At 38.0% G+C, this 14,825-nt stretch overlaps 1 protein-coding gene across 2 annotated transcripts in view; it reads right to left on the reverse strand.

Moving 5' to 3' along the window:
* Window positions 1–14,463, reverse strand: part of LOC135221776 (protein HID1-like) — a 476,459-nt gene extending 461,996 nt beyond the window's left edge. The window contains exon 1 of one of the 2 annotated variants that reach the window (XM_064259610.1): window positions 14,300–14,463. In XM_064259610.1, the coding sequence (XP_064115680.1) occupies window positions 14,300–14,365 (66 nt within the window). In that variant the 5' untranslated portion in view covers window positions 14,366–14,463. The remainder of the gene's footprint in view (window positions 1–14,299) is intronic. The other variant, XM_064259621.1, reaches the window with a different exon arrangement.
* Between the last annotated feature and the right edge of the window lie 362 nt (window positions 14,464–14,825).

Below are 14,825 nucleotides of genomic sequence, written 5' to 3' on the forward strand. Positions count from 1 at the left end.
AACAAGCTTTTAGCCTCATCCATTTGGGGCGCTGACCTCTTCCCAGCCTCTGTAGTGAACAAGTTCACTGCGAGGCAGTTAGGTTCAATCAGAGCCTAAGGGTTCGCTGGGGTTTGGTCAGCAAACGAAAATCGGAGTCGGCCGCATCAAACCCAAAATCAAAGAAGCCTAGGAAATTCCAGCCTTTCCAGGCTTCTCAACAGCAGACGGTAGTGCAGGCGGTTCCGGTATCACAAGTACCGCAACCATCCACTTCCAAGGCGCAGCCACAACAGATTGTGCTGCTAACGCAACCACCTCAGCAGGCACAGGCTTTGACCTCCTACGCTGCCTCCCCTGCTTTTAACCCAATCTTTGAAGGTCAGTCCTTTCAGCCCTTCAACAGGTTTGGCAGGGGTAGCAGAGCTAGAGGCGCCTTCTGCCAACGGGGCAGCGGAAGAGCCACTAACCGAGGTAAGGGTTCCCGGGGAGGACGTGGGGCACGCCCTTCCCCGAACCAGTGAGAATCCTCAGGTAGGAGGGAGACTGTTCCTCTTTCGTCACCGATGGAGGTTCAGCAAATGGGCCCAAAGTATTGTGTCCAAAGGTCTAGGGTGGAGCTGGCTCAAAGGTCTTCCTCCATCCAAAACATTTCATCAACAACCAACAGCGGAATTGATAGAATACTCTCAAGGACTCCTTCAAAAAGGAGTAGTGTCAAGAGTCAAGCATTTAAAATTTCAAGGTCACTTGTTCAGCGTGCCAAAGAAAGGCTCAAACAAACGAAGAATAATTCTAGACTTGTCCCGTCTAAACTTATTCATTCATTGCAACAAGTTCCGAATGCTGACCATTTCGCAGGTGCGTACCTTACTTCCCCGCGGGGCCGTCACCACCTCTACAGATCTTACAGACGCATACTATCATGTTCCAGTAGCAAGACGCTTCCGCCCGTTCCTAGGCTTCAGGCTAGGAAACCTGGCATTCTCCTTCAAAGTAATGCCTTTCGGGCTCAATGTAGCCCCCAGGATATTTACAAAACTGGCAGAGACAGTCGTTCAAGAACTGAGGTCTCAAGGAATAATGCTAGTAGCTTATCTGGACGATCGGCTCGTTTGGGCCACAAGCATCAAAGAATGCCACAAAGCAACGGTCAAAGTAATCCAGTTTCTGGAACACCTGGGGTTCCAGATAAACAAGACCAAGTCCTGGCTAACACCGGAGTCTTGCTTTCAGTGGTTAGGCATTCAATGGGACTTGAAATCTCACACTCTATCAATTCCGCCGTTGAAGAGAAGAGAAATAGCCAAGGCAACCAGACAATTTCTCAAGTGCAAGCAGACGTCCTGGAGGAGCCAAGAAAGAATCTTAGGCTCTCTCCAGTTTGCTTCAGAAACAGATGTTCTGCTAAAAGCCAAACTGAAAGACAAACCGCGTCTGGCGCTCAAGAGCAAACAACAGATCCCGAGACAAGCTAGCCACTATCACGCCGATCAAGAATTTGTCAAAGACAATTCCCCTCCAATTCCCTCAGCCGGCACTAGTGATCCCCACAGATGCGTCACTAAGCGGCTGGGGAGGATACTCACAGTACAAGAACGTACAGGGAACCTGGTCCCTTCCATTCCGCCAGCTTCATATCAATGTATGGAGCTATGGCAGTGTTTTCTCACCCTGAAAAAGTTCATTCATCCAGCCAAGAAATCTCATATCAAACTGCTGCTGGACATGTCATGATAGCCATATTTTCACTGGCAGCCAAGAACAAATGGCACCTGTCCGCCACCCATCTAGCGGGGGTAAGGCACGTAGTAGTGGACGCGCTATCACGTTCAGTCCCACTGGAGTCAGAGTGGTCCCTGGACAGGCAGTCATTCAAGTCGGTCTGCCAACAAGTCCCAGGGCTTCAGGTGGACCTCTTCGCCACAGAGTCGAATCACAAACTCCCTTGTTACGTGGCCCCCAACCTGGACCCTCTGGCTTATGCCACAGACGCCATGGCTATAGATTGGAATCAGTGGAAGAAGATTTACCTCTTTCCTCCAGTGAATCTTCTCTTGAAGGTTCTGAACAAACTCAGGACGTTCAAGGGGACACATTGCTCTAATAGCCCCCCAATTGGCCAAGAGCAATTGGTTCCCACCCTTCTACTGGAATTTTTGGGGTTGACTCCGACCTCAATGGATTCCCGCAAATCCCAGACTATCCCAACTAGTACAAACGATGACTGTGTTCGCTTTTCCTCATTGCAAATTCAGAAAACCCTAACTTTATGGACTTCATGAAGTTTGCGGCACAAAAGAGATGCCAATAATCGACCCTAAGAATATCTTATCTTAGAATCAGATAAAACGGAATCGACCCTACGTCAATATGACTCAGCAGTAAAAAAACTAGCTATATCCTGAGAATTCTAAAACACAAACCATGACAACCAATCTGGCCATATCCTTTTTCAGAACACTTGTTTGAGAAAGGTTTAGCAGCTAGTACTATTACTACTACTAAATCTGCACTCAAGAAAATCTTCCAGTTTGGATTCAAAATAGATCTAACAGACTCTTATTTTTCATCTATCCCTAGGGCCTGCGCTAGACTCAGACCATCCGAGAGACCCAAGTCTATGTCATGGTTCTTGAATGATGTCCTCAAATTAGCCTCGGACACTAATAATGACTCATGTGACTTTTTACCCCTCCTGAGGAAAACATTATTCTTTTAAGTCTGGCCTCAGGAGCCAGGGTATCTGAACTATTGGCTCTATCTAGAGACTCTGGTCATATAGAGTTTCTCCCTTCAGGAGAAGTGCTACTTTCTCCAGATCATCAATTTCTAGCTAAAAATGAGGACCCACTGGATAGGTGGGCCCCGTGGAAAATTCTCCCACTTCCACAGGACCCGTCCTTATGTCCAGTTACTACCCTAAGAGCATACCTAAATAGAACGGCCCTAAGATCTTCAGGCCCTCTATCTATTTATAAGGGAAAAAAGAGGCACCATTTCCTTAAAAGGAATTAGGCAGTAAATCTTATATTTTATTAAACAAGCCAACCCAGAGTCCTTCCCTTAGGTACATGACATTAGGGCAGTAGCTACCTCTATCAACTACTTTCAACATATGAATTTTGATGATCTGAAGAAGTACACAGGCTGGAAATCTCCGACAGTATTTAAAACGCCATTAGCTTAAGTCCTTAGAAGCCCTTAAATTTCCAGCAGTGGCAGTGGGAAACACAGTTTATCCTGACACTGCTTGAGTAGTAGTAAGTAATTTAACCTAGATCTCTCCTTTCTACCTGCCTCACTGAAATTCTTGCAGTGGCTCAGCCACCTTGTAGCCTTATTGTACCTTGGATGCCACATGTTGTGTATATTGTGATATTTCCTTATGTTTTGTTCTTAGGATTAGTCACAGTTTAAGTTAACATTCTTGTTTACTGTTAAGTATTAACATTTTGTATTATCTTTACTGTTAAGGTTTCAATTGCCCTTTGTTTACTCAAACTTGTAACCTTATCCTTAGATTATAGCAATTAACCTTAATTGTTTTTTATTATTCCTACATATTCCTTGTACTTCCTATTTCCAAGCTTATGTGGCCATTTCTCTGGTACTATTTCACGTAACGACACGGGCTGAGCCAAGAAAAGGGATTTTGACGAAAGAAAAATCTATTTCTGGGCAAAGGTCCGTGTCGCCCAGTGAAATTCCACCCTTCTGTTATACCCCCCCCCTTGGCCCAAGCTTGGGTGCTATCTACAGGAATGACGTCAGAGGCGCTAGCCGTAACGGTAGCGAGGAGTGGGCCTTAGGTCGGCTCCTCTATAGTTGAGGGATTTTGAAGAGGGATGAATCTAAATGGCAAAGGACCTCTGGTAGTGGTTTCACTCGCCCCAGAAACCATACCGACACCTTAAAATAATAAGGTGAGCGAGCCAGAATATTCTGGCAATTCCATATTAGCTTTTTTCTCTGGTATTATAGCAATATTTTACCTTAAAAATGTGTGCTAAAGGGACATTTCACGTAGCGACACGGGCCTTTGCCCAGAAATAGATTTTTCCTTCGTCAAAATCCCTATTTGCAGATGCTGCTGCTTTTGTGATGGTTTCCAATTCATTCACCGAGCTTATGAATAAAGTTAGGAATCTGTTTAGTGAACTTGAGGTAAACTTAAAAGCAAATATGCTAACTTCTAATACTAATAAGAGTAAGTTGTGTTTATCCTGACCAAGTCTCCCCAAGAACTCCCCGCCCAATCTTTCGCTGATGGCATTATTGAATGGGTAATGGACTTCAAATACTTAGGCTTGACCATCACTAATACCTTGACATATAGAAAACACATAAACAATGTCTCACTTAATGTCAGCCATATAACTGGAGCAATTATTAGTACTCGTGATTTCTTGCCGACTGACATATTGCTTAAACTATATTTATGCTCTAGTGTTCCCTTACTAGAATAATCACCTCTTAATATGGGGCTCTGCACCTGTTACTGTGCTTACGAGATTGAAGGTACGTGTCAACAACTTGCTAAGAATAATTCTGGGAGTCAGATATGAGGATGGAAGACTGGTGATGGGCACATCAGAACTTTATACATGTTTACAGACACTAAACATCAGTAGCTTGTATAAATTAAGCTTATTTAAGTTCTTGAGGAAACTTCTTATGGGTGAGCTGCCATACTTTTATGATCTTTTGTTACGCCCCAACTTAAGTTCCCATGAATATGCTAATAGGGGTCATGGTTATCATACACCTATCATACGTACAGAGGTTGAGAGGAGATTCCTCCACTATCGGCTGATTGGGCTTAACAATGAACTCAACAGAAAACTTTTAGAAGACTTCTTTAACGTTTCTCTTAGAAATGACAAAAAGCTGTTACTTGCGCAAAAGTAGGTATTTTAACCCTTTAACGCTGATTGGACGTATTAAACATCAATATAAATTGTCCGTTGAGTGCCGATTGAACGTATGGTACGTCGATATAAAAAAGCTTTTTAAAAAATGCGCGGAAAAATAGTTATAGGCCTATAGGCGAAAACTTTTGAATCACGCGCCTTGGGGGAGGCTGGGAGCTCAAGGATCAAGGCGTTGTTTTGTTTACAATCGTTACGCAGGCGCGCAAGCACGAATTTCTTTCTTCTCGCACTAAAAAGTATCAGCGAAACATCTCAGAAATTATTTCGTCACTTTGACATAATTTTTGCACCATTTTATATTAGCCGTTACATGGAGTATTATATATGAAAATGTGCGCAATTTCATGTAGAATACAACCAAAAAATACTCATGATTGTAGCTTTTATCAGTTTTGAAATATTTTCATATAAATAACAATAAGTGCCAAAATTTCAACCTTCGGTCAACTTTGACTCGACCGAAATGGTAGAAAACACAATTGTAAGCTAAAACTCTTATATTCTAGTAATATTCAATCATTTACCTTTATTTTGCAACAAATTGGAAGTCTCTAGCACAATATTTCGATTTATGGTGAATTTATGAAAAAAAACTTTTTCCCTTACGTCCACGCGGTAACTCCTCCGAAAAAATCATAAATTTTTTCATCCGATTGTCGTAATGTTTGCACTATTTTAAATTAGCCGTTACATAAAGTTTTATGTATGGAAATGTGCGCAATTCCATGTAGAATGCAACTAAAAACAACCCATGGTTGTAGCCTTTATCAGTTTTGAAATATTTTCATATAAATAACAAGAAGTGCCAAAATATCAACCTTCGGTCAACTTTGACTCGACCGAAATGGTAAAAAAACGCAATTGTAAGCTAAAACTCTTACATTCTAGTAATATTCAATCATTTACCTTTATTTTGCAACAAATTGGAAGTCTCTAGCCAAATATTTCGATTTATGGTGAATTTATGAAAAAAAAAATTTTTCATTACGTCCGCACGGTAACTCTTCCGAAAAATATCAGAAATTTTTTCGTCCGATTGTCGTAATGTTTGCACCATTTTAAATTATCCGCTGCATAAAGTTTTATATATGAAAATGTGTGCAATTTCATGTAGAATACAACCAAAAACAACACATGGTTGTAGCTTTTATCAGTTTTGAAATATTTTTATATAAATAACGATAAGTATCAAAATTTCAACCCTCAGTCAACTTTGACTCTACTGAAATGGTTGAAAAACGCAATTGTAAGCTAAAACTATTACATTCTGGTAATATTCAATCATTTACTTTTATTTTGCAAATCGGAAGTCCCTAGCACAATATTTTGATTTACGATGTATTTATGAAATAAACTTTTTCCTTACATCAGCACGGTAACTCTTCCGAAAAAATCATAAATTTTTTCGTCCGATTGTCATAATGTTTGCACCATTTTAAATTAGCCGTTACATAAAGTTTTATATATGAAAATGTGTGCAATTTCATGTAAAATACAACAATAAACAACCTATGGTTGTAGCTTTTATCACTTTTGAAATATTTTCATATAAATAACAATAAATAGAACAAATTTGTCCTTCAGTCAAATTTAACTTGACCGAAATGGTCGAAAACTGCAATTGTAAGCTACAACACTTACAGTCTACTATCGTTTCCAGAGGCCATGTAATAGTGTTTTTCCCAAATATCTAACAAACCGGCTTTTGAATTTCCATGAAACTACAGCAATGAATGTTTCAAACATTGGCCTAATTTTTGGTGGTACAATGAATTGACAGATGTGCTTAATTAAGCCGTTTACTCTTAGAAAAAAGAGGAACTTCTTCCCCTCCTTCAGAGCGTTTCGAAGAAGTGGTACTTAATGACGTAACTGTGACGCAGAGGTTCCCCCAACCCTCCTTCGGTGTTTACACCTATGGCTATCCTAGTACTCCCCCCCCCCCCCCTTTCCTTCTTGCCTTCTTTCCTTCATTCCCATTGTTATTAGGCTACCGAGTAAATCCCTGTTAGGAAAGACTGTGTACTGCACATATAAAATGAGCCCGAAGAGCAATAAAATGTTTTATGGTGGTAGATAATGATTAGATGGTTAACACAAATTATCGAACATAATAGAAGAGGTTTAAAACAGGGGTGTGGAATCGCACTGAGAGATATTCTAATCGGACTCCTACAAATTTTTGATTTGCGACTAAAAAAAAAAAAACATAAAATAAAATAAAAACATTCGTAGAAATAGAAAACAATTTTTTTCCTTGAGAGAGTTTTATATTTGGAATGATGTTATTGGGGCAAGACTGGAGCAGGATTCAGAAATAATTTCACCGACTTCGACTCCTACCTCAGAGCCCTTTTAGTACATCCAAGGTAATCATCGGCAGCAGTTGCAGTAGTAGCTCTGAACTATTTCATATAGATTCGACTTTAGTCATGGCAAATAGTTGCTTTGTCCTCGCCATTGCAAAACTACAATTGCGCTGAAACTCTTCACCATTTACAACAGAGAGAAAGAAAGAAACCGCCTGAAAATTAGTATAAATCGGTAAGAAAAGTATGACTTTAATAAGTACATGATATATTGCAATATACTGCTAGCCATATATATATAAATATATTATATATATATGTAATATATATATATATATATATATATATATATATATATATATATATATATATATATATATATATATAAATTCTTTTTTATATTTTTTCTATTTAAATGTAATTATTTTTTTTTCCTACAGGCCATGTGAACGAGTTGCTGATGCTATGGGAATGACTCCGAACGCTGTCCGAGTGTTGGTGAACCGTGGACAGAATCCTCATCCACCTGAAACACCACCTGCATCATCAAATACGTCGCCTCTGGTCTTTGACAACTTCACCGTTGGTTCCATTAGGAAACATGTGCACAGCATGTTTGCTGCTAAGCGATTTTTCACTATTGCCACTTTAGCGAAGAACTTAAAATGCTAAATATCATTCCTGAAGAAACATCCGAGGAAGGCAGTATGGCGAATCCTCCATAACATGGGTTTCCAAGTACAAAACATCCCAGCGGAAAATGTACCTAAGGAAAGAAACTTTGGACGTCGTTTGCCGCCGAGTTGATGCTCTACGATCCCTCCAGCAACATCGTGATGAAGGAAGAGAAGTAGTGTATGTCGATGAGACGTGGTTTACGACGAGAATGTAACATAGCAAGGAGTGGGTGGACACCTCTCAATCTGTCACCAGTGCCAACTACAGCCGGCAGGTGCCACCAGGAGAAGGAGAGAGGTTTGTGGTGGTAGCTGGTGGTACAGCTAAAGGTTTTGTAGAAAATTCATTTTTATGCTTCCCTGCGAAAAATAAAACCGGCGACTACCATGGAGAAATGAATTCAGAGATATTTATTCGGTGGATAACATCACAGCTCCTGCCGTCGCTTGAGGATCCTTCGGTGCTGGTGCTAGACAACGCCCCATACCATAGCCAATTGACAGGAGATAGCCGATGCCCAACAACAGCTACAAAAAAGGAGGATTTGGTTAACTGGCTCAGGTTCTCGAAAAATACAGTATCCAGCTCACGCAACCACGCCCTGAGCTTCCTAAAGATATGCAGGGGCAACGGAACCGGCCGAAAACCAGTTTACATCGTGGATAATATAATCTGTGAATATGGCTATGAAGTGGTTCGCTTACCCCCTGCCCATCCTGAGCTCAACGCCATCGAGCAGGTGTGGGGCTGTATGAAACGACAGGTGCGCTCCTCGTTGCAGCACTTTTCCCGTGCTGATCTCTTTGCCAGGCTTGAAGAGGCCAGGCTTGCTGTAACAGGGGAGACGTGGGCTGGCGCTGTCAGGAGATCAAGATATTTTGAAGATGATTACTGGCTTTCAGATAATATTCAAGACAGTATAGATCCGGTCATCATCAACATTGATAGTGGCGAGGAAAACGATCTTTTCCTTGAGACTGATGATGAGTAAAATGTATAAGTGTCCATTTCTTGTTTTTTTTCCATCCCTCATATATCTATGCTTTCCAGCAATTGGTGATAACATTATTTTGGAAAAAAGAAAACAAAAGCCAATGAATACTTTAATACGAGTATATCAGCTTGGCATGTAGACAATGTCAATTGATTTCTCAAAGTAAGGTTGATTGGTTCATTAATTGAAGTCGGGTATAATTCCAGTGACAAAGTCGCAATGATATTTGTCACATACCTTTTAGCAACAAAAAATAGGTACTGGTACTTATAACGTAAATAAATATATAAAACTATAGGTTGAAATATAATAAATCTTATGTATGTATGAACACACACACACACACACACACACACATATATATATATCCTATATATATATATATATATATATCTATATATATATATATATATATATATATATATATATATATATATATATATATATTATATATATATATATATATATATTTAAAAATTTATCAAATGGCCGATGTCAATGCCCTTATATGAAACATCTTCTAGAAGTCTACCTTCTAAGGAATTCAAGCTACTCTCTCTGGTGAAATTGATATGATAAATTTGATCAAACAATGCTCTCTGCCATTTTCTTCCTGGCAATTGATGTATCGAGTAACCTGTGTTGTATGGAAGAATGAGTCCTACTGCTTAACCTAAAGAAAACTATATTTCTATTGCTTTACCAACACTCGCTTGAAGTGCGAAGTGTAGGGTTAGCATGGCTTCTTTCGTCTCCTGACACAAGTCTCATTCTTGATCTTCAATGTAAGTGAGTGGGTAAGATATAAAAGGTTGGTCTTGTGTTTAGGTAAAGTCTTAAGTCACGAATCACATTACCAGGTATGCTGAACTTTTTACTGACAAAGAATTTCGTATTGCTTGGGGTAGGTCATATGACCATTATCTATGGAGTTAAACAGGCGTTTAACAATTCGGGGGATGGGAGGTACAGGGGAAGAAACGTTATACAAACGTCACTGAGGGACGTCATCACTTTTGCGAATGTGTGGGTGGCTAAGACTGGCTTTAGCCTCATTTTCTTAAGTAAAAAAGTTAATGAAACATAATTGGCAATGCACAGTATTTCCCAAAATTAAGCCATTGTATGAAGCGCTCCCTGCTTTGATATCATGGAAATCCATTAGTTATTTTAGGAGTTATTTAAAAAAAAACACTATTACACGGCCTCTGGAAACGTTAGTAGTAATATTCAATTAATTACCTTCATTTTGCAACAAACGGGAAGTCTCTAACACAACATTTCGATTTATGGTGAATTTTTGAAAACAAGCTTTTTTTTTACGTCCACGTGTTACGAATTCATGCATCATTTTGTGGTAATATTTTCTCTGTGTTGCCTTGATCATTTTACAATGTGTCACATACCAAAAGGATTACAATTTAGTGTACAATACAACGAAAAAAAAATCAACTCATTAGCTTTAACCGTTTTGCTCACAGAGCGATTTGTATACAATTATATATGAAATTTTTCTTTGTGCTGTCATATATCCCAATATTTATATATGATAATGATATTTTTTTTTCATTTCTGATGGTTGCATACTAAACTTCAGGCAATGACAAAAAAAGGAGCCAAAAATGAACTCTTAATCTTGAAAACTAAGCGTGCTGTGATTTTTTGGAAAAAACCTTTTTTCCGCTTCGGCGCTCACTCGCAAACGCTGCCGGCTGATGGGAGACGATTTTTAAAATACTGCTTCGGCGTTTCAGGGTTAAGTAGTGCTGAACTGTCCTTTTTAAAGACTCCTTTTAGTTACCCAAGTATTTTTTATTACTGGTTGAATCTTCTATCAAACACAAGCTGGATCTATATCGTATGTTATTGGCTTTTGTATAAATGCTTTTTGTGCTGCAAGCTGGACTTGTCTTCTTTTGTATTTTAATGTACTACTAAGTATTACAATCCTGGGCTTGACCCATTTATTTTTATGTCCATGTTTTAGATTGTAAAGTCTGGATATCTTTTATGTATAATCATTCAACTTGCCTTATGTTATCGCCATATAAGCATTAAATTGCTTCAGTGAATTTCCTGCTAATTTTATGAATTTATAAATTTATATCAATTAACCCTTTACTGCCGACTGGACGTATTTTACGTCGACATTTTTTGTCTCTCGTGTGCCGGCTGGACGTATTTTACGTCGACTTACAAAAGTTTTTCTTAAAATTCGTGGAAAAATACTTATAGGCCTACCAGCCGAAAACTTTTGAATCACGCGCCTTGGGGGATGCTGGGAGTTCACGGATCAAGGTGTTGTTTTGTTTACAATCGTTACGCAGGCGCGTAAGCGCGAATTTCTTTCTTGCCGCACTAAAAATTATCTGTGACACATCTCGGAAATTATTTCGTCACTTTGACATAAGTTTTGTACCATTGTAAATTAGCTGTTACATGAAGTATTATATATGAAAATGTGCGCAATTTTATGTAGAATACAACAATAAAATACTCATGATTGTAGCTTTTATCAGTTTTGAGATTTTTTCACATAAATAACGATAATTGCCAAAATTTCAACCTTCGGTCAACTTTGACTCTACCGAAATGGTTGAAAAATGCAATTGTATGCTAAAACTCTTATATCTTAGTAATATTCAATCATATACCTTAATTTTGCAACTAATTGGAAGTCTCTAGCACAATATTTCGATTTATGGTGAATTTATGAAAAATCTTTTTCCTTACGTCCGCGCGGTAACTCTTCCGAAAAAAATCATACATGCGATTGTGGTAATGTTTGCACCATTTTAAAATTAGCCGTTATATAAAGTTTTATATATGGAAATGTGCGCAATTTCATGCACAATACAACTAAAAAAACAACCATGGTTGTAGCTTTTATCAGTTTTGAGATATTTTCATATAAATAACGATAATTGCCAAAAATTTCACCTTCGGTCACTTTGACTACCGAAATGGTCGAAAACGCAATTGTAAGCTAAAACGCTTATATTCTAGTAATATTCAAGCATTTACCTTCATTTTGCAACAAATTGGAAGTCTCTAGCACAATATTTTGATTTATGGTGAATTTATGAAAAAAATAATACGTGCGATTGTGGTAATGTTTGCACCATTTTAAATTAGCCGTTACATAAAGTTTTATATATGAAAATGTGTGCAATTTCATGTAGAATACAACAAAAAATAATTGAAGGTTGTAGCTTTTCTCATTTTTGAAATATTTGCATATAAATCCAAGATAAATAGAAAAAAAACACGTTCTTCGGTCAACTTTGACTCTACCGAAATGGTAAAAAAACCGCAATTGTAAGCTAAAAACTCTTACAGTCTAGTAATATTCAGTCTTTTATCTTCATCTTGAAACAAATTTGAAGTTCTCTAGCAAAATATTTAGATTTATGGTGAATTTTAAAAAAAATCTTTCCTTCCCTCCGCGCGCGGATTCTCCGCCACAAATCTCCGAAATGCGTACGTCCCATTCTCGGAATATTTGCTCCATTTCATATTAGGCATTTCATAGAGTTTTATATATGAAAATGTGTGCAATTTTACGTAGAATAAAACGAAAAATATTTGAAGGTTGTAGCTTTTCTTATTTCTGAAATAATTGCATATAAAAAACATATATATAAAAAAATTCGACATTCGGTAAACTTTAACTCGTCAGATATGGTCGAAAACTGCAATTGTAAGCTAATACTCTTACAGTATAGTAATATTCAATCATTTGTCTTCATTTTGAAAGAAATTGGAAGTCTCTAGGACAATATTTAGATTTATGGTGAATTTTTGAAAAAAATATTTGTTTACGTCCGCACGTTATGAATTCATGCATTATTTTGTAATAATATTTTCTCTGTGTTGCTTTTATCGTTTTACAATGTGTTATATACCAAAATGATCGCAATTTAGTGTACATTACAACGAAAAAAAAGTAACTTGTTACCTTTAACCGTTTTGCGCACAGCGCGATTTGAATACAATTACATATGAAATTTTGTTTTTGCGCTACCATATATCGCATTATTTATATATGATAATGATAATTTTTTTCATTTCTGATGGTTGCATACTAAACTTCAGCCAATGACAAAAAAAGGAGCCAAAAATGAACTCTTAATCTTGAAAACTAAGCACGCTGTGATTTTTTGAAAAAAATCTTTTTTCCGCTTCCGCGCTCACTCTGAAACACCTCCGGCACACGGGAGACAATTTTTTTTTTACCGCTTCGGCGTTTAAGGGTTAAGGACAAACAAATATACTATTACCTTACGTCACAAAATTAGAATAATTCAATTCAGTTCTCACCTTATATATCGTACAATGATCCTAAAAATTACATTTTTTAATAAAATCAGATTTTATTTATATGTATTTACCATGTAATTACATAGCTATGGCTCCCTAACCTATGGCAGCTTAAAAAATTCAAATTTGGCGGTAGAGTGGAACCCCCGTATTCGCGGATTTCTCTCTGGAATGTTTCCCTGCATTATTCACGGAAAATTTGCCTATTCGCGGTATTTTTCTATGAGAAATATCCACAAATTCATGTTTTTTTTTTTTTTTTTTTATCAATCTCACCATAAAATGCACTTTTTGCAATGAAACTATTAAAAAAACCAGGTATAAAAATTTTAAGTAGGTATTCCTTGAGTTTTAACCACCAAAATAGGAGGTTTTAAGCATTTTTATAGGGGTTCCAACTATTCGCAGGTTCTAACTATTCATGGGGGGGGTCTGGTATGCATCCCCCGCGAATAAGGGGAGACCACTGTACTACCGATTGTGTGTAGGTAGGTAGTTCCCGCCCACTATCCGGGAGTTTAGAAAACAAACTAGCAGATGGCTCAATTCGTTATCTGTCTTAATGGGACCGTCTGCTATGGCCAAAAGGGGCCATGGCTCTCCTGAATATCTTTCCTAATTTTAGGCTAACCACCTTTAGCCAGTCTATGATAGCGATAGACACAAATGGGGTCAAGAAGCACTCAGCACTGCTAGGCATTTAGGCTAAAAATGGGTCCACAGCTAGGTAGTATCCCGAGACAAACTAGCTACCTATTGGCCAGGGTTAATTCTACCGTTTTGCGAGTTACCTAAAAGTTGAGAGCTAGGAGAGCTAAGCTAAACAAAGACATTTACAAAACTAGCCTAGCTAGGTAGCTACCCAGCCTAAATACGCATTCTGCCCCCACTTGTATGTTTGGGGCTGAAGATCAATATATTTAATACTACTGACCTAATCGAGGGCTAGGTACCTGAATTCAGTAAACCAATCCACGGTTATGATCAAGGTACCTTAGGTACCTAGTAGGAAAATTGACTTCGTAACACAATTAAGAAAAGATAGGCAGTACACCTTAAGCTGCACACGAAGCTTATCAACTTACAGAAGTTTTCGTAGTGAGCTGAACGACCGCCTTTCTGAAATGTAGTTTTGTATCGGCATTTCCCATGACGACAGAACGATATCACGTAAGAGTTTGTTTTCTTCTGTATCCAGCAGCTGTTTACGCTGGTGCCTACGACACTGACAACTAGTAAAATTGTCTCACTACGGAAAGTGGAATAGAATATTGGTAAATTTATTAATGCTTCGTCAACTAACCAATATTTTTTGGTACGGTTTTGCTATCACAGACGTGGAATAGTGGATTTCCAAACATTTAATGGTAGATCTAAGTAATAGGTCCAGTCGGTTATTTCTATGCGAACGGATAACGGATCTTTAAACGTTTAAAAAATTCAGACTATATCCTTATGATGTATACTATAGCCGGACTTTCAAGATAGAGCTTTTTTATCTTTTAAGAAAGGATTCTTTTTCTCTCAATAACTGCTTTATTAATAAAGAATCATTTATGTACAAAAAATTGTCGTTTATTTCGTTAAAAACAAATATCGATGTCGGCAACC

This window comes from Macrobrachium nipponense, chromosome 20 (assembly GCF_015104395.2).
Source record: "Macrobrachium nipponense isolate FS-2020 chromosome 20, ASM1510439v2, whole genome shotgun sequence".
NCBI classification, from domain to species: domain Eukaryota; kingdom Metazoa; phylum Arthropoda; class Malacostraca; order Decapoda; family Palaemonidae; genus Macrobrachium; species Macrobrachium nipponense.